Consider the following 23,402-nt stretch of genomic DNA (forward strand, 5'->3'; position numbering starts at 1 on the left):
TTGACATACGGTCAGTCAAACATGTATCTTGAACTATTACCAGAATAATAGTTCTGGAATGTTTCTGGAAACATATGAAAAATCTTCCTCTCCCTTTCGAAGGATAGAGCTATACTTAGTAGCGTTTCTGGCCTTTCTTGTGTCTGGGGCAAAATCCTGACTAGTGCCCCCCCCGTCTCTCACAAAATTTTCAGGCCAAATTTTTACAAATTGTCGTTTTTCGTCAAAATTATTTTCTATTTATTTATTAATTAATAATTTTTTAAATTATTTTTCAATTTATTATTTAAATTATTTAATTATTGTTAAGTATTTTAATTTAATTATTTTTTATTATTATTATCTAATCAATTTTAATATTATTAATTATTTTAATTTATTAACTGTGCCCTCTTTTTTCTTTTAATTAAAAAAAAAATCAAAAGTTCCAAAATGATTATAACCGTTAGATTATTAATTTGAAATTTTGCTCTCCTAAAAGCGCCTTTGGTTGTGCATAACCAATATCATTACCATAGCTTCCAATGCTCCAATCTTGGATTGCTTAATTATATTCCTATTCTTCCACACTTTTTTCAATTTCGGAAAACGCCCTGAGCCTCAGTACTTTCAAATTAAAAAAAAAAAACTTTCAAAATAATAGTCATAATAAGTTAACTGGAATTATAACAAATTTCAATCGTGTTTTTCTGTCTAAATATTGTTTTTATTATAATAGCGTTATTAAGAGTTAATTTTCATTTAAGTGTATGTGAAATCCAATACATACAAAAGCAAATAGCATAAGTTAATGGGAATTAGTACAATTTTAAAACTCGTGTTTTCTGTTTAATTATTGTTATTAGTATTTTGTTATAAGCTTGTTACCAAGCTTGTATGCTTGGTATAAGCTTGTTATGCAAAAGCAAATGCATGTAAAAGGAAATTCCAAATGCATGTGAAAGCAAATAAGATATGTTATAGGTATTTTTTATTATAATCGTTATCAGAAGTTTATGTATACTCAGATGCATGTAAAAGCAAATGCATGTGAAAGTTATACCACATGTAATGTAAAAGTAAGCAACGTAATTTTAATTAAAGTGCATTTTATCCAAATCATTTTAATTCAAACGTAATGAAAGGCAATAAATATAAAAAAAAATTTGCAATAACCAACTGACTCTGCATATTAATAAGTTTTAATAATAATTTTAATAATTAGTTAATAATTAGTGTGCATATTTTAATAAGTTTTCATAACATTGCAAGTTGAACTCTATAGTAGAGTAGGGTGGGTAACCCACTTTTAGCATTGAAGTTAGTTAATGTTTTTTTTTTTACTTTGCTCTTCATTTTCTTATGAAAAAAAAAACTAGAAAAAAGGATGTGTCAATGCTACCCATGAAAAAAAGATTTTACTTGTTATTCAAGGTGAGGGACTGTAACTTTCCTGAATGGGTTTTCGACAATGACAGTTTCAATGATATAGTTTTCCTTTTGAACCGACACCATTTTTAAGGATTTTCTTCAGTATATTTTTCCAAATACCCGTAATTTTGATTTTCGAAATAAACCTTTATCATCAATTTTAAACGAAATCATAGGTACAATTCCTGAGTAAGGTTCAAACGGCCCTTTTTTCTCTTGAAATTTTATTTTTGTTGTCAAAAAGTGTTTTAAATTTTCCTACTTTCTTATGTTTTGGAACCTACACCAAAAGAAGTATCCTCATCCCTTGAATGGTTGCAGTTAATTGACATTTCGGGTGTTTAAAAATGTAATCATATTTGACATTAATTTATAACAATTAAACCTTTTGTCAAGATAAAATTTTATCCTTTAATAGTTAAATTTTTAAATCTTTTGTTAAATCTTATTGGATACATCTGATACTAGGTTGCTGTATCAAATGCAACCTAGTAAAGGTTGCAACATAATGTATCAAATGCAACCTGCAACTCTAGCCATTAGTAGCCGAAAACTTAAAAACACCTTTTGATAAAAATTGTCAAGTAAGAAAGAGTTGACATTTTAAGCTGATTCAGGAATAGAAACTGCTATCTTAATGGTAAAAGTTGGTTGAAAAAAACAAATTTATGGAAATTTCGAAAAATAGCCTGATATCCCTTTAAAATGGTGTCCGATCAACATGAAAACCATCATTAGAATCATCGTATCCGTATGACTCGTATCCGTATGAGATATACGGATGCGTAAAAAAGTGGAATTACTTCAAGAGGTTAGTTTGTTTTTCTGAGAACTGAGGACAAATTGGCGGAGGTCCTTGTCGAAATATCTGCTTATTTTCGCTTCATTTCGTTCCACTGGCTGACTTTGCCTTGTTTTTCTGGGGTATTTGATTTATTATTCATTTATTATTTTCTCTTCTTTTTTCATACGTCATGTATAGCCAGTGTGGCCTTAGAATGTATTGACCCCGTATGGGAAAATCAAAGTGATCAAATATTATGAAAATCACTTTTTCGAATGGAAAGCTGTGATGGAAATATTGATTTTTTTTTATATATATATATACCAGGGATGGTCGTTCCGAACCCTAGTGGTTTTTGTATTTAACAAAAGAAAGTATGAAAATGAGTTCCATAAGATATCGAAAAAATTCACATAATCAAGAAGTGACTAATAAAATATTTATTTCTTTGCGTGTGTTCTTATTTATTTACTTATTTACTTGCCATATTTCTATTCAGTGCATCTAGTTGTGTGACTCGAGTGAGAATATCTCCAGACGGTACTTTTTTAGCAGTTGGTTGTGAAGATGGTTCCATCAAGATCTATTCATTCCCTGGTATGGTCCTAATTCGAGAAATATTAGCGCATAACGAGTTAATAAGTGATATAGACATTACTGAAGATGGACAGAAAATTTGTAGCGTTGCCAGAAATGGATCAGGAACTATGTGGCAAGCGAAAGATGGCAAACGTCTAAATGATTTAGAATTACCAAGATGCGCCAAGTACACCTTTAAGCGGATCAAGTAAGTTTGTAAATGTAATTATTTGTGCATTTAGCTGTGCCAATTAAAAGGAAGGGACGTTTGGGACGATTAAACGTTGAATGAACGTTGGACTTTAATTTGTAAAATACCTTAGAGCCCAGATTCATTTTCGGGGTATACAAAGGGAATCGATAAAATAGCAAGGGTTTTTAATATAAAAAAAAAAAAAAAAAAAAAAAAAAAAAAAAAACGTAAGATGACAATAGTGACTCGATTTGATGACTCGATTTTCGATGTTTTCCTCGACAGTGAAGTAGCTGGGTTTTGTCGTACATGAAGGTTAAGTTAGATTAGTTTTTATTGACAATGTGTTGACTTGATTTATTCATCCAATGACATTGATCAAATTTAATGTTTTATCAATTTGGATATTTTGATTTTTTTTTACCAAAATTTGATCTATGTTTTGATTTTTGTGATTTTACATCGATTTTGATTTTTGTGATTAAAATCTGATCAGTTATACGTATCAGAATTTTAGATGTTTAAAATATTTGATTAATTTACTCATTTTGTCATTTTCTTCCGAGATACGCATCGAGACTTTGATCACAACAAAAAAGAGAATTTACTTGTAAAAGGTGCTGTGACTCAAACATTTTTATTCTCTTTTACTTGCTTAAAGTTCCATTCTAAATAGCCAATCAGGTTTTACGTTCTGTTTGCTGGCTCAAAATGGCTTGGAGCAACAACTGGTAAATACAACAACCGGTAAAACGGTGGTATTATTTGACTACCTTTTATTTGGTTTGACCAGTTTGATTGGTCATTTTAATTACCATAATTATTACGTCTATACTCTCTGCCATAAGTGCTTGTTAACAATCCAAATAGTAACGGACCGATTTAAATAGACAGAATGAGATAAAAACCTATGTAACGAGAGTTTAACCGAGGAAACGAGAGAAAAACAGAGAATTTACGTGAAAATAGTATTGTGACTCTTAACATTTTTTGTTTTCTTATACTTGCTTAAAACCTTACGCAAAAGAACCAATCAGATGTGAGTTTTATTTACCGGCTAAAAATTTGATATATCAGCAAGAAGTAAATACAACAATGGTAAACAGGTGGAGCTATTTGGCATCCCTTTTTAACATATGGCTAACGTACCAAAGACATTAAATTAAAAATAGTTTTTGCCTTTAGGACAGATCTTTAGGACAGACCGTGATTTTCTAAGATTTTACTTTTTAATTGTTTTAATCTTTTTTAGCTTTGAGGCAGCATTACATTTTCGTCAGAATTGCCACATTGAACGATGGAAGTAAATAAGCCAAACTAATTAGTTAAATTCGGCAATACTTTCCGTCCGTAAAAATTTAAACATAAAGAGTCTGGCGATCCCCAAAGACAATTAGACCTTCAAAAGAAAGCTGCACCTTTTTAAGCTGTTTGGTACCATGTCTTTTAACTTTTTTGCTTTTTTTTGCTGAATACTCGCTCACTTTCTTTTACTACTATAAACCGTGTAACTCTATACGTAGTTTTTTTTTCATTATAAATTGAATTGTTAAATTTTCCCAATTTTAAAGATATGCATGATCATGCAGGTTGCCAATTCAATTTTTTTTTGTATCGTACATCGATGCTTCAGTTCGAATTAAAGCTCTATGGCTTGGCACTGTTCTTATAATTAACATAACTAATGCGTTTATATTCGTTGTTATAAATGCCCACTAGTTATAAATATTCTAATAGCGTGGGACTGGGTGAAATAAAAAGAATGAGATAAGAATAGAAAAGAATACAATAAAATAGATAGAAAAAGAAAAAGGATTTAAGAATAAAAGAATAATGACCTCTGCAACGAAATTACTAAAGTTTTTGGTCACTTGACAAGAGAAGACTTCATTCTAAAAAATAGGGCTGAAAACTACTTCGAACCACTCATAACTATTTTAGCACTTGTTCAGAACGGACCTTTGCAAGGAGGCTACAGAAGCTTAGAAGCTAGTCTACATCTAATAGAAATATTTAAAACAATATAAAGAAATGCATTTTATTATATCGCTCCATTCCATGCTATCACACGGTATTGCATTCTATGAAAGGTAATGTTATTATGTAGTTATGTTGAAATAATTCCATGATGTGAGCTATTTTAAGTACATCTATTTAGGCCTGAGAAATGTCTTACCCGGGGACCCTGAGCAGTGTCTGGCCCTGGGGTGTTAATTTATTGTAGTAGTCGGCCGTTATATTAAAAGAGTTACACAAAAAAAATACAATCTTCAATTAAGTACAGCTAGAAAGAAGTTTAAATATTATATTGCAAAAAAGAATTCACCTCTGGCTTGTACAACGCCTCCATTACGTAAATACCAAAAATAGGTGACTTTTATGGAAAGTAGTGAAATGCAACGATCTTGGATTTGGGGGGAAGAGTATGCACGGGCCTGAAGAAACCCTACGCTGTAGACGTTTCACGTCTTCACATTTCCCTTTTCACCCCTTCCTTTCTAAGTGGTGAGTTCTTTTGCTATCTCGAATTCAGTTCAATGTCTATTGAAAAAAGAAATGACAGGGTTACAAAAGGAATAACCTAAACACATACAAAAAAAGGAAAACAAAGAACTACAAAAATACGAAACAGGTATAACAAAACTACTGAACTATATCTGTCAAAAAGGTATTCAAATTGTCTAAATAAATAAAAAAGGACTTTGCCGTTTTTCAGTCGCGATTAGGGGCTCAGGTTAAAGGGATATAGGGGCTCAGAAGTATGGGGATAGTGCTTAGTAATTGTTCAGGTTTATCATCAAAATTTGTTGAATACAGTGAAACGTATATATATAAGCCTTGTCCAAATATCCTGATTTGTCATCATTATCCTTTCAAAATTATTCTTTGATGGTATTCCTAGTTGTTTTGAGTTTGACCGTTTATACAACGTATCTCCGCTGGTCTTCAATTTAATTACGTCTTGTGTCAAACACAGGAAAAAACTGTCGGCCTTTTCTCAGCTAGATATCTCCGCTGTACGTATCTTTTGGTATTGAACTAACCAAAAGCCAATATTAGCATAATTACTATTACTACTAAAGCTAAGGAGATTAAGGGTATTAGAGAGCTAAATCAAAACACACTATGTGCATGTAATTTGTCGAAAGGACGATTAGTTTTGAATGCCATTGGGGGGAAGTGGATTGTTCATTCTCCTGACAAATTGTATTATACGACCGAAAAATTACTATTCTAATCAATTATGTTAGCAACCAAATTGGCTACTGTATTAGAGTGACCAATTATGTTAAGGAGGGTTGGGAAAACTCTCTTGGCAGGGACAGTCTTGTAACTGATTTAGTTGTTTATACCCAGTCTCGTTTGTGTTCAGAAGGTCTATTAGTTGCGTCCATAACCAATAAACAGAAGAAAAAATTTTTAAGGAAAATTTAGTCTGGATGATTATAAAATTTAGTCTGAGGTTTATTGTACCAACCATGTAAAGGGAAAAAAACTTTTCGGTGCAAAAATAAAACGGAATTTCGGTTTTTCCTTGCATACTTGATGATTGAGAATGTGTTTAAGCAGATCTTAATATGGGATTTGATGAAATTGGCTTCTGGAAAAAAATATTTAGCAGTGGAAACCCAAAATTTTTGTTGCCTTGTTTTATTTCACCAAGAGATAGAACAACAACAACGTAAGAAGCTCTGGGTTCTTGAAGCTTGCATTTGACTGAGGAGTCCATAATCCCTCTAAAAGAAGCCATTACCATAAAATTTATAAAAATTTAAATAAATAATAATAAGATGCTACCGGTTAACGAAATAAAACCCTTATTTTTTTAGAAATTATTCTGAATATTCTGAAATTCTTGTCTCATGATGCTTAGAAATTTATATTACACGAATTTTCTGAGTTGCTTTCTCTTTGATTCACGCTTTCCCACTGTATGTTGTTTTTCAGAGGCAACGCTATACCGTTGCCTATAGTAAAGGCCATACGGCTCCAATGTTTTATTATTTTATTTTTTTCCAGAGGCACTTCATATGGAAGGGGTCGTCATAAAAACTTCAAAGGGGGCTCATTCAATCGGAAATTGAGAGTTCTAGTGTCCTTTTTAAGGGTCAAAAGTGATTGGAAGGCAACTAACACCCCGTTCACGTCCACGACTTCTCCCAGAACACAAAATAAAAGTTTTGAGATAGCCATTTTGGTCAACGTAGTTAAAAGTCCAAATAATTATCTCTTCAAGCAGGACAATTCCCCCAAGGTCTTGAAGACAAAAGTTATAAATTTCACCCTGGGGCCATGAATGGTTCTTATGGTAAGAATGCTGGTATAAACTTCAGAGAGGACTCATTTGATTGGAAATTGAAAGTTCTCGTTCACTTTTTAAGCGTCAAAAGATATCGAAGGGTAACCAGCCCACCACGTCTTTTTTTCCCAAACGCATCCGATAACAATTTCGAGATAGCTGTTTTGTTAACAATAGCTCAAGGATCATATAACAAAAACTCCAGTGTCGACATAACCCCCCAGGGCCCGGGGGCAGGCGTGGTAAGTTATGTCCTGGGTGCATATATTGTTTTATAGAAGGACTGCTCGTATAAATTTCAACGACGGTTCAGTTTATTGGAGACTAAAAGTTCTAGTTCACTTTTTAAGAGTCAAAAGAGATTGGAGGGCACCTGCACCCCCCCTCCACGCCCTTTTTGCTCAAACCCATCTGATAAGAACTTTGATATAGATTTTTTATAAAATAATTCAAAGACCATATAACGAATGTCGATGCAGCCCCCCAGGGCCCGAAGGCAGGTGTTTTAAGTTATACCCTGGAGGACTATATGGTTCTTATGGAAGGGATGCTCGTAAAAAGAGAGGGCTTATTTGATTGGAAATTAAAAGTTCTAGTTCAGTTTTTGAGAGTCAAGAGATCCGAAGGCAACTAGCCCCCCCCCCCCATGCCTTCTTTTTCCAAAACCATCTGATAAAAAATTTGAGATAGACATTTTGTTAAAAAAAATTGTTCAAAGGTCGGATAAGAAAAACTCTGGTGTCAATACAGCCCCCCAGGGCCCGGGGGAAGGCGTTCTAAGTTATGCCCTAAGGGCATGTATGGTTCTTATGAAAGGGGTGCTTGTATTAACTTCATATAGGGTTCATTTTATTGGAAATTGAAAGTTCTAGTTCACTTTTTAAGAGTCAAGAGATTTAAGGGCAACTAGCAATAAGGAATTTTTAAAAACTTGTAACTTTTTGCAATCAAAACGAACAAAAATTGATTTAAAAAAACTTTCCGAAAAATAAGTTTTTCAAATAAAAGCAAAGGCCATTTTAAACTTAAGCTCAGCAGATAAAAATTCATGATAAAATTCAAAATTCAAAACGACAAGAAATTACTAATAAAGAATAGATGAAACTCAAAACGAACAGAATTCAAATAATAAATCATAGGAAAAAACATACAACAAGTAATAATATAAATGAATAAATAGATCTTAAAGCTAGTAATGCATAGATTGAATATAAAAATCAAGCTTAAAACGAAAAAAAATAAAATATTTTGCTATTGAAGTATAAATGAAACTTAAAACGAACAGAAATTAAATAAACAATCAATGCAAATAAACATACAATAGATATTAATGTAGATGTATAAATAAATCTTAAAACGAGAAACTTAAATTGAATATGCAAATCAAGCTTGAAACGAACAAAAATCACTACAAACAAGAGTTTGGGTATCGTCTCCTTCTCTCACTGTAAAAGTCTAAAACATACGTCACAATAAAAGTATAGAAGTCATTTGCGCTTTACTGAAAACTATATGCGTCTTGAACAGTCTTGGAAAGTATAAACAACGTCAAATTGATTATAATGATATTATTTGTTGGCAGATCCATCAGTTCAATAATTTATTTCACTCTAATTTTTTTTTTATTTTCAATGCTGAAAGAACTGGAAAAGAAAATATTTGTAACATAATTCGTTTTCAGTGAAGCGCCAATGACGCAGTAGGCTTTATTTACAGTTAAGGAAGGGGGCAGTATCCAAATTCTTGTTTGTAGTGAAACTGTATCCGTCTTGAACAACTTTAGAAAGAACTAATAAATTTAACTGAATGTTTGATGTATAATGATATTAATTGCTGAAAGCTCATCAGTTCAAAATTTTACTATAATATTAATGTTTATTTCCAATATTAAGTACAAAAGAAAATATTTGTAATAAAATTGGTTTTCAGTAAATCGCCAATAACGCAGTATTTTTAGACTTTTACAGTGAGAGAAGGAGGCGATACCCAAACTCTTCTTTGTAGTGATTTTTGTTCGTTTCAAGCTTGATTTGCATATTCAATTTATGTTTCACTCGTTTTAAGATTTATTTATTCATCTACATTAATAACTATTGTATGTTTGTTTGCATTGATTGTTTATTTAATTTGTGTTCATATTTCTTTTTCGTTTTAAGCTTGATTTTCATATTCAATCTAAGCATTACTCGCTTCAAGATCTATTTATTCATTTATGTTATTACTTGTTGTATTTTTTTTCTTATGATTGTTTATTTAATTTCTGTTCGTTATGGGTTTCATTTATTCTTTAATAGTAATTTCTGGTCGTTTTGAGTTTGAATTTTAGCAGGTATTTGTATTTCCTGAGCTTAAGTTTAAAATGGCCTTTACTTTTCTTTGAAAATCTTATTTTTCGGAATTTTTTTTTCAATTAATTTATTTGGAATGATGTGATTGTCATGTAAAATATTCTTAAGCAAGAATATTCTTACTGTGTAATATGCAAAATAAATCGGAGTTTCTGGGTTTAATTCACTTTAATTAACTTTTTCCACAATATTTTTGTTTTATTTGAAATGTTATGATTTTCAGGTATTTTAAATATCTTTAATGAAACAAAGATCTCTATTTCCCACTTAAAGACGGACGTCTCTAGTGGAATAATATATAAAAAAGATAAAACAATAAATAGACACTAATATCGCAGAGCATCCCACAACTTATTTCCGGCTAAACTACTGAACTTCTCTACTTTTCCGCACAGTGGTATGGGTCGGGTATGTTTAAACGACTACTAATCACTCTGTTATGATCCAGGGAGGCTTTCTGCACAGTGGTACGGGTCGGGTATGTTGAAACGACTACTAATCACTATGTTATGATTCTAGGGAGGCTTGCGCATGAGAAATTTGCAAAATCAAAAAAAGCAAGAACATAGTGTGTTTATTATTATCTGATAAAAGGGTTCGAAATGTGTGTGGCATATATATATATATATTTATATTTATATATATATATATATATATATATATATATATATATATATATATATATATATATATATATATATATTTATATTTATATATTGAAATTATTTGATGTGTTTTTCAAATATTTCAATGCGCAAATATTTCAAATGCAAGTTTATGGTGAATTAAAGTGGAATTGACCCAGAAAACCCATTAATGTAAATTTTCCGAATATTGTAGAATATTCTTAAAATTTTCTTTTACTGTAGTGTTTAAGAATTTATTTTTAAGTGTTTTAAAAATTAAGAAATTTTTTATTATAGTGTTTCCCTTAGAAGAGTCCATTAGTGAAAATGATATTCAATTTAGTGTGGTGGCTACAGTATCCAAACATGTGGACTTATCACTTTAGCATCTGAGGAAAATTTAAAATGAAATTATTCTATATAATATTGATGACCATTGAATTTATTTATAGCAAGTAACTATAAATATTTAATAAAATTTCCATAAAATATAATAAGAATTGATAAATAACTATAAATATATTGCAAATAATTATAAATAACTATAAAAATGTATTTATACTAAGGTCTTGTATTAAATTTGATCCTGTCAGTGATAAACTCTTTTTTATTATATTTAATACTTTATAGTCATGACCTTTTTTTAAGGTTCTCGAGTGCAGGTAGAAAACAATGGCTATATACAATTGCAAATCCAGTTGTGAAATCGACGAACCCATCTGTGCTTTACAAATTTAATACGGCCAATTTTTCTATTGAAGAGGAAGCAAGATTTTCTAAGGACATACTTTCAGCTCTGGCCACCAGTTCTGACTCCTCATATGTAGCTATTGGTAACATGAATGGTGGTGTGATGGTGCATGATGCGAAAACACTCAGGGTAAGAAGCTTTGTTTTCTGTCGTGGGGGGGGCTGTTATATGTTAATGTGTAATATAGGGCTGATTGATTGTCTTCTCGTGAGAAAAGAAAATATATTGGTAAGGTTAGGGAAAATAAGGGTCCTTGTTTAAGCTTATGCTGCGTTTAATTTAGCCTTACAAAGCTGAATTGCAGGGTTTAGATTCCAAATCTAAAAGCGGAAATCGGGAGATATTTTTCAAAACCGTTACCTACAAACACACCTTGGATTCTGAGCACTTTCTCGCCTGAAGTACTTTGTGAATATGAATTGTAGCTATTTTTCTTCATTGATTGTTTTTTCTATTACTGAATTTCATGATCTGAGGACTATTGATAAATTAAAGCCGGGCTTTACCACCAGAATTTCCAGGATCCGGGCTTCTAGACTATTGTTTGACGTCTTCTATACACTGCATCTGGAATGTGAAGCCTGTCCAGTAGTACATACAAATAATCCGAAGAAAGAGGTTTTTGGACTTACAGGTTTCTGGAATTTTTAATCATGCTTTGACAGAAAAAATCTCGGAAAATCTGGGAACCAGAAAATAATCTTTTGATTATAAGGTCTGGCTTTCCCTTCCGATGGTTTCCTGGATTCTCCGAGTTTTTTTTTCTATTCTTTTATTGTACCTGAAAATACCGGAAATCTAGAGGTTGACGCCAACCCAGAATCTGGAAGCCCTAATTCCGGAAATTCCTGTAGGAAAGCCCGATCTTAAACGTTTCATATAACTCCTTGGCATTTGTCGCGTAAACTTTTGACGGTCATCTACGTTTTGCTAAAAAAAACATATGTTTACTTATTAACAAAAATGCAATTATCTTTAGTTGTGTTTTCAGGCACCGGGTTTGAAGCGGGTTTTGAGCGGGTTCGGCAAAAATCGTTTTCAGGTTCTTGTCGAACCCCGCAAAACCTAAAAGCGTTTTCATCTTACGGGTTATAAGCGTGTTGGACACTAGTTCCTCAAAATTGCATCGCGCCTGAATAGCAAATTTGAACACAGGCTGTGAGAATACATTCTCCCGTTCTGAACATGGCACTAAGCGATAATCTGCACAACCCGTGTCGTACTCCGCGTTGGAGGTGGCTGGCCTGACAACAGAGCTATAGAACCTGTTACAGTTCATCCTAGGTTGGCCCTGTCTTGATCGTTAATCGTAACTAAGAATAGCACCTCTGTCCAATTTGTCCATGGTATCTCAAAGCAGTTTCAGTAATTGTTTATTATATTTCACGTACGGTAATGCACGTGTCCCGGCGGCAGCCGCGACACGTGCTAAAATTTTTGGAGGGTTAGTACAATTTAGTAAAAAATATCTTCCGAGTTTAGTAAACTGAATTTTGGTCGGGTGGCAACACTACATTTTACGTTGTACGTGTTCAACCGAGTCAACGTCCTTATTGTAAAAAGAGTGGAAGGTACAATGTCCATGCTCCAGGATTCGCCTCACCAAGGCCTTGTACAGCGTACATAGTATTTCTTTAAGGATTAATGTCTTTGGGTGGGTGTAATGCAATGGTGCTGCTGTTAAGTGTGATTGGGGGAAAATTCTACGATACTATAGAGTAATTATGGGTCACATTGAAAATTGTAGGGTAATATAGGCTAAAGTTTTCTTTGGGATTTGTTTATTATACTCAACTCATTTTATAAGAATTGGTATTCTATGTTGTTTTTTTTGTCATTGCCCTATGGCTTATTTAAAAATAAATATAGCATCACATGCCAATGCCAACATATGCTTTTTTTTCTATTTATTAACGACAGTAATAAACTGACGTTGATATACTGACATGGGTATAATGATTCAGTCATTATACCCAAAAAAGCCCTTTTGAATTATTTTAAGGATAAACTTAAAAATAGGTTAGGTATAAATGACTGGATCTGTTCTGGTGCTGTGAGATGGTTGTGTATCTCAGCTGGTGCACACGTGGCTTCTCTGTACCTCTTCTCTGTAAAGGAACCCTGCCTGCTTAGTCTCAGAGAGCCGTCCGGGTAGATTTGTGCTAGTTTACCTAAATAGAACCGTGACCGCGAACAGTGCTGCAAAATGACCTTGAGCAGTAGTGCCCCTCAACGAAGGTATAGCCTAGTAGACAACATAGCATTCCACTTTATTTCGAGCACTCGATAAGTCTTCAGAGTTATGTTTGTTTGAGTGGGCTTTTTGACCTCCTTGCTATGTTATTTTGTTACAGGATGCGTTCCCATAATGGAACAGTATTTGTAGGCATGAAAGTATAACAATTTGAAGCCATAAGCCTAAGATCTCTTGTGCTGGACATCAAGAGTGCATGTCCAAGTCCCGGAAACCAATTAATAGGGTCTAGTCTAGCACCAAGCCTCCATTCAACAGGATATTCTGGTGACATTTGATGTCTGGTCGTAAAGGAGCTTAGGCGCTTTGAAGAAAGGTCTTTTTTGGTCCTGGACCTGCATGGGTGGGGTCGTTTTCTTTTCTTAATGTAAAAAAGCTTTCAATGATTTAAATTCTATGGAGAATGCGAAGGATAGAGTATACAGGCGGCAAGTAGGGCTTTCATGTGGATAGATGCTTCTAATTGTTGGTTGGGTTAAGATAGTAGAAATAATATAATTTAAATCATGCGTTATTGCCAATAAGTGATAGGATACAATATACTTGCTTGAGAAGGATTTGTTTTCTTTTCTCAAGGCACTGGCGCTTTCAACGATTTAAATAATATGGATGGTGACACGAAATCACGTGACGTTGAAAGACAGCTGAATTGATAATTTGAATAATGTATTCGACGTTATGATCTGGAGTTCTAGGGGTATTGAAAACTTACCTTTTGAAGTTGAGAAAAAGGAAATTAGGATAAATAAAAGTTCTAATAGGGATAATCCTTTTATTAGACAGCAATAATAACATTCACAAAATATAGTGGATATTTCGATCACATGTACTGTATCGATATATGATATATGATGTCAGTTCTATATACTATCTTGACTACAGCTGCAACCCAGTAAAGAACGAACCAAGGCCCATAGTACCAAAAAAAAAGTTTCAAAAGAATATGTAAATAGAAATGGTGAAATTCGATGTTAAAAGTAAAGACCATCGTTATCAATGTTTGAAGCTAAGGTAAAGGTGAGATTTAGGAAGGGTTTAAACTTACTCGGTAGTTATGAGATAGGTTTTAGGATCAGAATTTGAGGGAATGTTGTAAGAACAGTAGGATACGAAATTGGATGGTCTAAAGTCCTATAATGTAGAGGGTAGAGGGGAGAGGTTGAGCAAAATAGTTTGTGTAGTAATATTAGGTGCTTGAGGGAGAAAACTTAGAAAAAGTAGTAATAAATATAGCGAAAAACTATTAAGCTGGATACAAGAAAGAAGGTTTTGTATTAGATGTTTCTAAGTAATAGATTTTAAAAACAAGGTAATTAAAGAAGAAGGCGTGGAAGTATTAACGTGAAATAAAGACGTGAACTGGAGGCTATGGGTAAAACTGCTGAGGATCTGAATGCTGGACCCGGACAGTACTATAGTAACCTATTTTATTGACATGTTAAAGAATTAAGGGAAAGTAGTCAATCGGGACTAGACCCAGTTAAATATTGGAGTGTGGCCTTAAGAAGAATTTGTTAATAAGATAGGCCCAAAACATTTTTGGAAAATGCTAAACCGTGGTAAAGTTGTAGGAAATGTTAAAATTTTGAAAATATTGAAGCGAAGAAAGATTTATTTAGTGAGAAAAATTTAGAAATGGTACTGAAAAAACTGAAAAACAATATGGCTCAATTCCGGCAGTGGTAGAATGGCATACATTAGACTAAGAGCACTGTAGATAAGGTTTTATTAGAAGAGCAATATGGTTTTAAAGAAAAGGGGATGATGCGTCAGAAAAAAAAAACATGCTTAAATGGGTAGTTGTTAAGTGTGTGAATTATCAGAACCGTTCAATCCAGAGGTGCAGACAGGCTCTACAGCGTTCATGGACAATGTCAGTTTATCACCACCACCCCTTCGCTTAACAACATAATCTATCATGAAATATATCTAAATGGCGCCCCAGCAGATGCTGCACCCTGGGACAAATGTTACAATAAGTGTATTTTGTGGATATTTTAACGGCCATTTTGCAAGAATGGGTTGAATATTAAATTTATGGAGATTAGATTGTCTAAATAAGTGAAGATGAAAAAGCGATGTTAGGTAACACGAAAATTGACATCCACTTTGGACAATCTCTTTAACTTAGGTGGCATTGTTGGTAGCATGGTGACATTGTGGTATTGGTAAGGGTGGTGGAGGCAGTGGAGATGTAAAAAGTAGAATAGGCAAGACCCAGAGTATCTTATACAAGTAGTAAAACGTTTGGGAAAGTAGGAAGATAAGTCTTAAAACTAAGATTAGAATCCTAGAATCTGCACGAAACATGTGGTTCAGTCCCACTTTCAAGAGTAATAATAAAAGATGCTAGGTTGCCAACCGGTTGCCAAAGAAAGAGGTTTTTTGGCAATCCAACCAGGGCCAGATGAACAGCAGGACATCCTCGAGCCAGGTGGGGAGATGTTATAAGAAAAAATCTAAAATATTGTGGAACTCGATGAGAGGGAGTAAAAGTGATGCTCTGAACAGGCGGAGGAGGAGTGGAAGAGGGGGAGGCAGTATTTCTGGTCTCAGGGGGCTTGTTGCTGCAATGGATTTTCAATATGAATAGTATTAGCATTAAAATATACTGAGGACCGGCTGAATTTTACAAATTAAGGACCGGCTGAATCCTAGTTGAACTGCAAATAATTTACATATAATATCATCTTTTTTTTTAATTTTCCCCTCTTTTTCCAGGTAACTGATTTATTTATTTTATTTGATATAAATTATTAACAAAAACCTTAATATTAAAACATCCCCTCCAAATGCCACCACATGATATGGAAGAGGGATAATCAAAAAAAAAAAAAAAAAAAAAATAAAAAAAAAAAAAAAAAAATAACACTAACTTCAGAAGTAGTTTAAAAAAAAAACATACCTTCAACATAATGTACCCTGTCGCCACTAACTTAACATTCAGTTCCCTCCTTAACATATATCAATCAAAATAAAATATTAAATTTAATGATAATTACATACTTATTTTGTATTATATAATTCCTATAATGAAGTGTTCAGCTTATAATTACAAGCTATGTTTTCATGATAGGGATTTATTTACTATCTGCTTCCTCCTCCTTCTCCTGTGCTGTGGTTCCTTTGTAATTTGTGGTTAAAGAACTAAAGAACAAGAAGGCTTTTAAAAATTTGTGTGAAAAATGTTGCCCCGAAGGGAAAACACGCGTGGCCTTTTGACGTCTGGCCTTGTCTTTGACATGTAAAATAATCAAAGCTTTTCATGTGTTGAGATTACTAAGATAATATTTATTTTTAAAGACTATCCAACCTCTAATAGAGCCAAATTCGCCTCACATGTCAGGGTATATGGAAACAAAACATAAACAACCAAAACAGCAAGACAAATGTTAAAAATTAATCAAACAAGGAATCCACCAAATCCGTAAAAATGATCAATAAGAAAATTAACACAAATTAGTAAAACATGACCAGAAAATTCGTGTCCCAAAACTAATAATTAACTTCGAACAATTAATGGGAAAAAAAAGGAGAAAGGGGAGATCGGTAATGCTTATAAGAGGGGAATCTCTTCCTCTTTTGTCCAGGTATACTCGTTGAGTTTTTCAATTCATAATATAGTACTCCATCTAGACTTCAAAATTCTATTTTTGTTCTAGCGGATATACTTATTCAAAGCTGATAGATTTGGTGCCATAACTGACTTGGAATTTCTTCGTCCTCCTGTCCCTTTTCAAACGATAGATGGCAGTATGAATCTGGCGCTGGTATCAACGAGCTTAAATGGCTTTACTAGACTACATTCCCTTACAGAAGGTACATTGCAATTTTACTCAATTGAGTCGTTTATGCCTTTTCTAAGGACAGACGAAAAACACGTTTCATTATATCTTGTGTGGGCCTAGGAACTTTTATCCTAAATGAAGAAAAAAAACATAAGAAAACACTGCAACATCACTGCGGGGGCTCGCACGATTTGATTAGAATAAAATATTTTCAGTGAATTTGTGAGAAAAATATAAAAGGAAAACCGTTTGATTTTCTTGAATAATGAGTGAATAGATTTTATTTCCTACTAAAAAGATATGCGTCACTAGTGGAATAGTATATAAAAACAAATAAAAGAAAGACGCCTAAAACATCAAATAAACACTAATATTGCAAAACATCACACAATTCATTTCCTACTGCACTTGTCTAACCTGTTCTGCACAAGGGTGTGTGGGTCGGTCAGGCTCTATCAGCTACTAAACATTCTATTATCCTTCCAGGGAGGAAAGCGGAATTTTTTTTTTTTGCAAAATCAGAAAAGCAAAAACATACTGTACGTTTATTATTATCAATTACAAGGGTTCAAAATGGAGAGAGCGCTAGTGCATGGGGTGTAGCCGTCACCGAAAACAGCTGGCCACGAATTTGGTGAGTGTATGAAGTTAAATCGACTCTAAATAATCGAATAATTGAATAAAGATGGCAGTAGCGACGCTTTCGAGTTTTCTGCATGTGGGTATATTGGTAGATGTTGGAGTAAGAGCTTTCAAACCTGTTCCCTGGCACTGATTTTGTCCCATGAGCCGTTCCTGAATATTCAATATGCAAAGCGTTTACTGATGGGTCAGCTTCTCTATTCGCGTTATTGTAATAATATTTTGAAGTTGTCTTTGGCCTTTTTTTTCTTTTTTTTGTATTTTCATCGAATAAACCGAAAAAACAACAAGCTTCCTGCTCTTTAGATGTTGAAAAATATATTTTTGCTCCCTTCTCCTCTGCATTTCCCTGAATTTGCGCCACTGATATGTAATTTCCAAATTTCAATTTTTGGAATTTCTAATTCTCAATATATAGAATTTTCTGTTTTCAAAAACTTTCCGGTGAATGCTGAGAATAATAATAATAAAAATTTTTTTTTTCTTTTGACTACTACTCTGAACTTGAATAAGATTCAATAACGCCGATTACAATTTTTGGATTTAGAATAAGTACTGGTAAGATAAATAAAAACTGTGATGAAAGGCTCAAATAATTTTTAAGATGCACGCTGAAAGGGGAAAAAAACTAAGGCGCCTTGTTGTGTTAAAAACATAAAAATCAAATAATTAAAGTTTTTTCCTCAAAATAAAGAAAAATAAATCATCCAAAATTAAGCGAAAAATGAAAATTTTGAATTTTTAACTTTTTGAGTTTTTAAACTTTACACCACTTTTTGAATAAGCCAAAAAATCACCCAAAACCTGTGTTCACATGTTATCATAGTAGATCAACAAAAAATTGTTCTTAGTATAATAGAATTACATAGTTCTTTATATTGATAAATCGTCTTTTAAAATGCTGTTATTCTTCCACGCTTTTTCATAATTTTTATTATTTTTCAGATACAAGGCCAAACATATGGTTTCTTATTCTACTTATATTACTCGGTGTCCTGCTTGCTTATGTTGTAAAAATTTTCGAAGTTGACGTCACTATCTCGGAATTTATACAGAGCTTAATTGGGCCTGATGGTGTCAAAACTGAGCTTTAAGCAGAAATTAACTATATTTATTTTCTTACATTTTTTCTCAAGAGATTAAAATATGGGCTATTTTGTTACAAGGATCGATATCAGATAAAATGTGTGTTTCTATTTTTTTTTTCTAACTATTGCTGAAGAAAATTAGGTATTTCATGTATTCATGTGTCCAGCATCAATCAATCCATCTGTGTAACGCCATCTGTTCAACAATAGGAGGAATACAAAATCTTGTATTATGGCTCAAAGCAGAATTGAATGAATTTTTCCTGAGGGTACAATGAGCCTCATAGTGAAATAAAATGAAAATGAAAAAAAGGATAAAAGCAAAGGAAAAGGAAACAAGTCAAAATAATTATATACGATACTTAACAAAAGCTAAATGATGCTTCAGAAATTCTAAGTCATTCGAACTTAGTAACATTAGGAATATAGACAAATCGTTCCTTCGTTCCTGGCGTTCTCTTCATCGAATTGTGACGATAAAGGTTAAATGAACTAAAAAAAAATGGAAAGAAGGAAGGTGCCAAAATCATGATAAATGATGCTTAAGAAGGACTGAATGATGCTCAAGGAATGACATGTATATTCCTGTTCGAACTTACTTAAAATTAATTAAAAAAAACTTTCCGAAAAATAAGCTTTTCAAAGAAAAGTAATGGCCATTTCAAACTTAAGCTCAGGAGATACAAATACTTGCTAAAATTCAAACTCAAAACGACCAGAAATTACTATTAAAGAATGAATGAAACCCAAAACGAACAGAAATTAAATAAACAGTCATAGCAAAAAACATACAACAAGTAATAATATAAATGAATAAATAGATCTTAAAGCGAGTAAAGCTTATATTGAATATGAAAATCAAGCTTAAAACGAAAACAAATATTTTGCTATTAAAGTATAAATGAAACTTAAAACGAACAGAAATTAAATAAACAATCAATGCGAACAAACATACAATATATATTAATGTAAATGAATAAATAAATCTTAAAACGAGTGAAACTTAAATTGAATATGCAAATCAAGTTTGAATCGAATAAAAATAACTAGAAACAATAGTTTGGGTATCGTCTCACTGCAGAAGCCTAAAACCTACTGCGTCATTGGCGCTTTACTGAAAACAATTCTTTGAAATATTTTCACTTTTGTAACTTTAAGAAATCAAAAATTATTTAAGATTTTAGGGAATAAATATCAGCATATGTATATTAAATTGACGATGCACATTTTTTTTCAGTAAACTCATTTTAATTTTTTTTTCAGTAAAGTACAAATTATATTCTGGCTTTTAGAAAGCATAGGGGTTTTGAACCCTACTCACATTAATTTATGCTTGTTTTGAGTTTGACTCTAATATTTATTTTAATTTTTGTTCGTTTTGGGTTTCATTTATTTATTGATATTGATTTGGGATAGTTGTATGCTTGTAGACTGTCCGAGAGTACAGACACCAGGTGCTGAAATTGAGAACCGGACCACCACGCAATAAGGCTGCTACGGAAATCAGACTACTCACCGCTCTCGAAGTTGGCATTGCAATATCAGACATAGCGATAACGCCGACTTGCAATTAACAAGATACACTAAGAGTTGGCATTTTATTATATTTTGGTGTTTCGTGCAAGAAAATGCATGTTCCACAAAGTTTGAGGTGCAGTTTTCCGCTCAAATAGAAATGCCTAGAAGCCATAGAATGTTTTCATAACAAACTAACACGATTAGTTACAAAAAATGGCAGAGTTAAAAAAAATGGCAAAACTATATGAGCCTTGAACAGTCTCAGAAAGTATAAACAAAATCAAATTGAATATTAGATATATAATGATATTAATTGTTAAAAGATCCATCGGTTCAAGATTTTTTTTCACTGTAATTTTTATTTTCATTTTCAATGCTGTAAGAACTGGAAAATAATAAATTTGTAATATGTGAGTAATTCGTTTTAATGAAGCACCAATGACGCAGAAGGCTTTAGGTTTTTACAGTTAAAAAAGGGGAAAGCATCCAAATGTTTCTTGTAGTGAAACAGTATGTGTCTTGACCATTCTTGAAAAGAACTAATAAATTAAACTTAATATTTGATGCATAATAATATTAATTTCTAAAATATCATCAATTCAAAATTTTACTGTAATTTTAATATTTATTTTCAATATTAAGTACAGAAGAAAACATTTGTAATATAATTCATTTTCAGTAAAGAGCCAATGACGCAGTAGGTTTTAGGCTTCTGCAGTGAGACGATACCCAAACTCTTGTTTGTAGTCATTTTTATTCGATTCAAACTTGATTTGCATATTTAATTTAAGTTTCACTCGTTTTAAGATTTATTTATTCATTTACATTAATATATATTGTATGTTTGTTCGCATTGATTGTTTATTTATTTTCTGTTCGTTTAAAATTTCATTTATACTGTAATAGCAAAAAATTTTTTTTCGTTTTAAGCTTGATTTTCACATACAATCGAAACATTACTCGCTTTAAGATCTATTTATTCATTTATATTGTTACTTCTTGTTTGTTTTTTGCTATGATTGTTTGCTTAATTTCTGTTCGTTTTGGGTTTCATTTATTCTTTAATAGTAATTTCTGGTCGTTTTTATTTTGAATTTTAACAGATATTTGTATCTTCTGAGCTTAAGTTTAAAATGGCCTTTACTTTTCTTTTAAAAACTTATTTTTCGGAAAGTTTTTTTTTAATTAATTTTTTTTCGTTTTTGATTGCAAAAAGTTTCAAGTTTTTATGGCATGGGGGGGGTGTCCGATTATTCTTGTCCGATTGTCCGATTATTATGTCCGATTACTGTCCGATTATTCTTGACTTTAAAAAACGGATCTAGAACTTGCAATTTAAATCGAATGAGGGTTTTTTCAAAGTATATACGATTACCTCTTTGATAAAAACCTTATATATGAACAATAGACAGCTTGCATAACTTGTGGACAGCGATTGACAACAATGAATGGATTAAAAATATAGCTCCAATAAGGGGGCTTAGACCATTTCACTTACTGACACAAAGGGACCACGACTGTTTGGAATTGACCTTAATAGGAATTTGTGTGCCAAAGCAATTTTGCATCTATCACAGAGTATGTATTTTAACGTTATAATCGGATAACTATAATATATTTCCCGTGTGTTAATCCCACACAAAACCCCTTTCCACAAGTTATAAGCACCCGTTAAAAAGATATTCCCCCGGGCCTTAATTAAAACGCCTACCCCTGGGCCCTGGTGGGCTGTGTCGACACCGGAGTTTTTTTTGTTATCAGAACTTTGAACTATTTTTACATAATGTCTATCTCAAAATTTTTATCTGATGCATTTAGGGCGTGGAGGAGGGAGAGGAGCTAGTTGCCCTTCAATCTCTTTTGACTCTTAAAAAGTGAACAAGAACTTTCAATTTTCAATCAAATGAGCCCTGTCTAAAGTTTATACGAGCATCCCTTCCATAAGAAATAATATGAAGGATTCGGAGAATCCTTAAAATACAACCATTGCCCTGAGGGATTTGGGGGAGTTGCAATCCTCAAAGACCTAATTTCCAGAAATTAAAACTACGTTTAATAAAATGTCTGTCTCAAAATTTTGATTGGATGTGTTTGGGGAAAAGTTGGGCGTGAGAGGGGGGTTAGTTGCCCTCCAATCACTTTTGACTATTACAAAGGGCACTATCCCTTTGAATTTCCATTCGAATGAGCCTTTTTTGAAGTTTCTAAGTCAACGCTTTATATAAAAATCTTATATGCCCCCATATCTTTAAACCCTTGCCCTGAAGGTTCTGGGGGAGTGTCCTCCTCAAAAACATATTTTCTATCTGGAAATCAACTACGCTGACCAAAATGGCTATCTCAAAATTTTGATTGGATGTTTGGGGGAATGATGAGCGTGGAGGAGGGGGGGCGAAGTGGCCTCCAATCATTTTTGACTATTATAAAGGGCACTAGCCCTTTAATTTTCAATTGATAGAGCTTGTTTTAAATTTTTCTACGCCAACAGCTTATATATGAACCTCATATGCCCCCGGGGCATTGCTTAATACCCTTGCACTGAGGGTTGTGGGGGAATACCATCCTCGCAAATATATTTTCTATTTCGAACTCAACTACGCTGAACAAAATGGCTATCTCAAAAATTTGATTGGATGTGTTTGGGGAAATGATGGGCGTGGGGGGGGGGAGGGGGGCTAGTTACACTCCAATCAATTTCGACTATTAAAAAGGGCACTAGCTCTTTAATTTCCAATCGACTGAGCCTGTTTTGAAGCTTCTACGACAACGCCTTCTATAAAAACCTTTTATGCCCCCAGGGCATAACTTAAAACCCTTGACCTGAGGGTTGTGGGGGAGTATGCTCCTCAAAAGTATATTTTCTATCTGGAAATCAACTACGCTGAACAAAATGGTTATCTCAAAATTTTGATTGGATGTGTTTGGGGGAATGATGGGCGTGGGGGGGGGGGCTAGTTGTCCACCGAACAGTTTTTAATATTAAAAAGGGCACTATAAAAATCGAGTTTCAATCGAATGAGCCCCCTTTGAAGCTTCTACGACGACGCCTTCCATATGAAGTGCCTCTGGGAAAAAAAAAAAAAATAAATAAAACATTGGAGCCGTTTGGCCTTTACTATAG

The 23,402-nt window shown here is 33.0% G+C and overlaps 1 protein-coding gene across 3 annotated transcripts in view; it reads left to right on the top strand.

Moving 5' to 3' along the window:
• The window catches only part of LOC148945057 (guanine nucleotide-exchange factor SEC12-like), a 45,646-nt gene extending 26,773 nt beyond the window's left edge, over positions 1-18,873 (top strand). For all 3 annotated transcript variants that reach the window (XM_089098541.1, XM_089098543.1, XM_089098542.1), the window contains exons 5-8: positions 2,694-2,981; positions 10,889-11,120; positions 16,908-17,064; positions 18,621-18,873. In XM_089098541.1, the coding sequence (XP_088954667.1) occupies positions 2,694-2,981; positions 10,889-11,120; positions 16,908-17,064; positions 18,621-18,769 (826 nt within the window). In that variant the 3' untranslated portion in view covers positions 18,770-18,873. The remainder of the gene's footprint in view (positions 1-2,693; positions 2,982-10,888; positions 11,121-16,907; positions 17,065-18,620) is intronic.
• Positions 18,874-23,402: the final 4,529 nt, after the last annotated feature.

Source organism: Artemia sp. Qi Xiang Cuo, chromosome 13 (genome assembly GCF_049724085.1).
Source record: "Artemia sp. Qi Xiang Cuo chromosome 13, ASM4972408v1, whole genome shotgun sequence".
NCBI classification, from domain to species: domain Eukaryota; kingdom Metazoa; phylum Arthropoda; class Branchiopoda; order Anostraca; family Artemiidae; genus Artemia; species Artemia sp. Qi Xiang Cuo.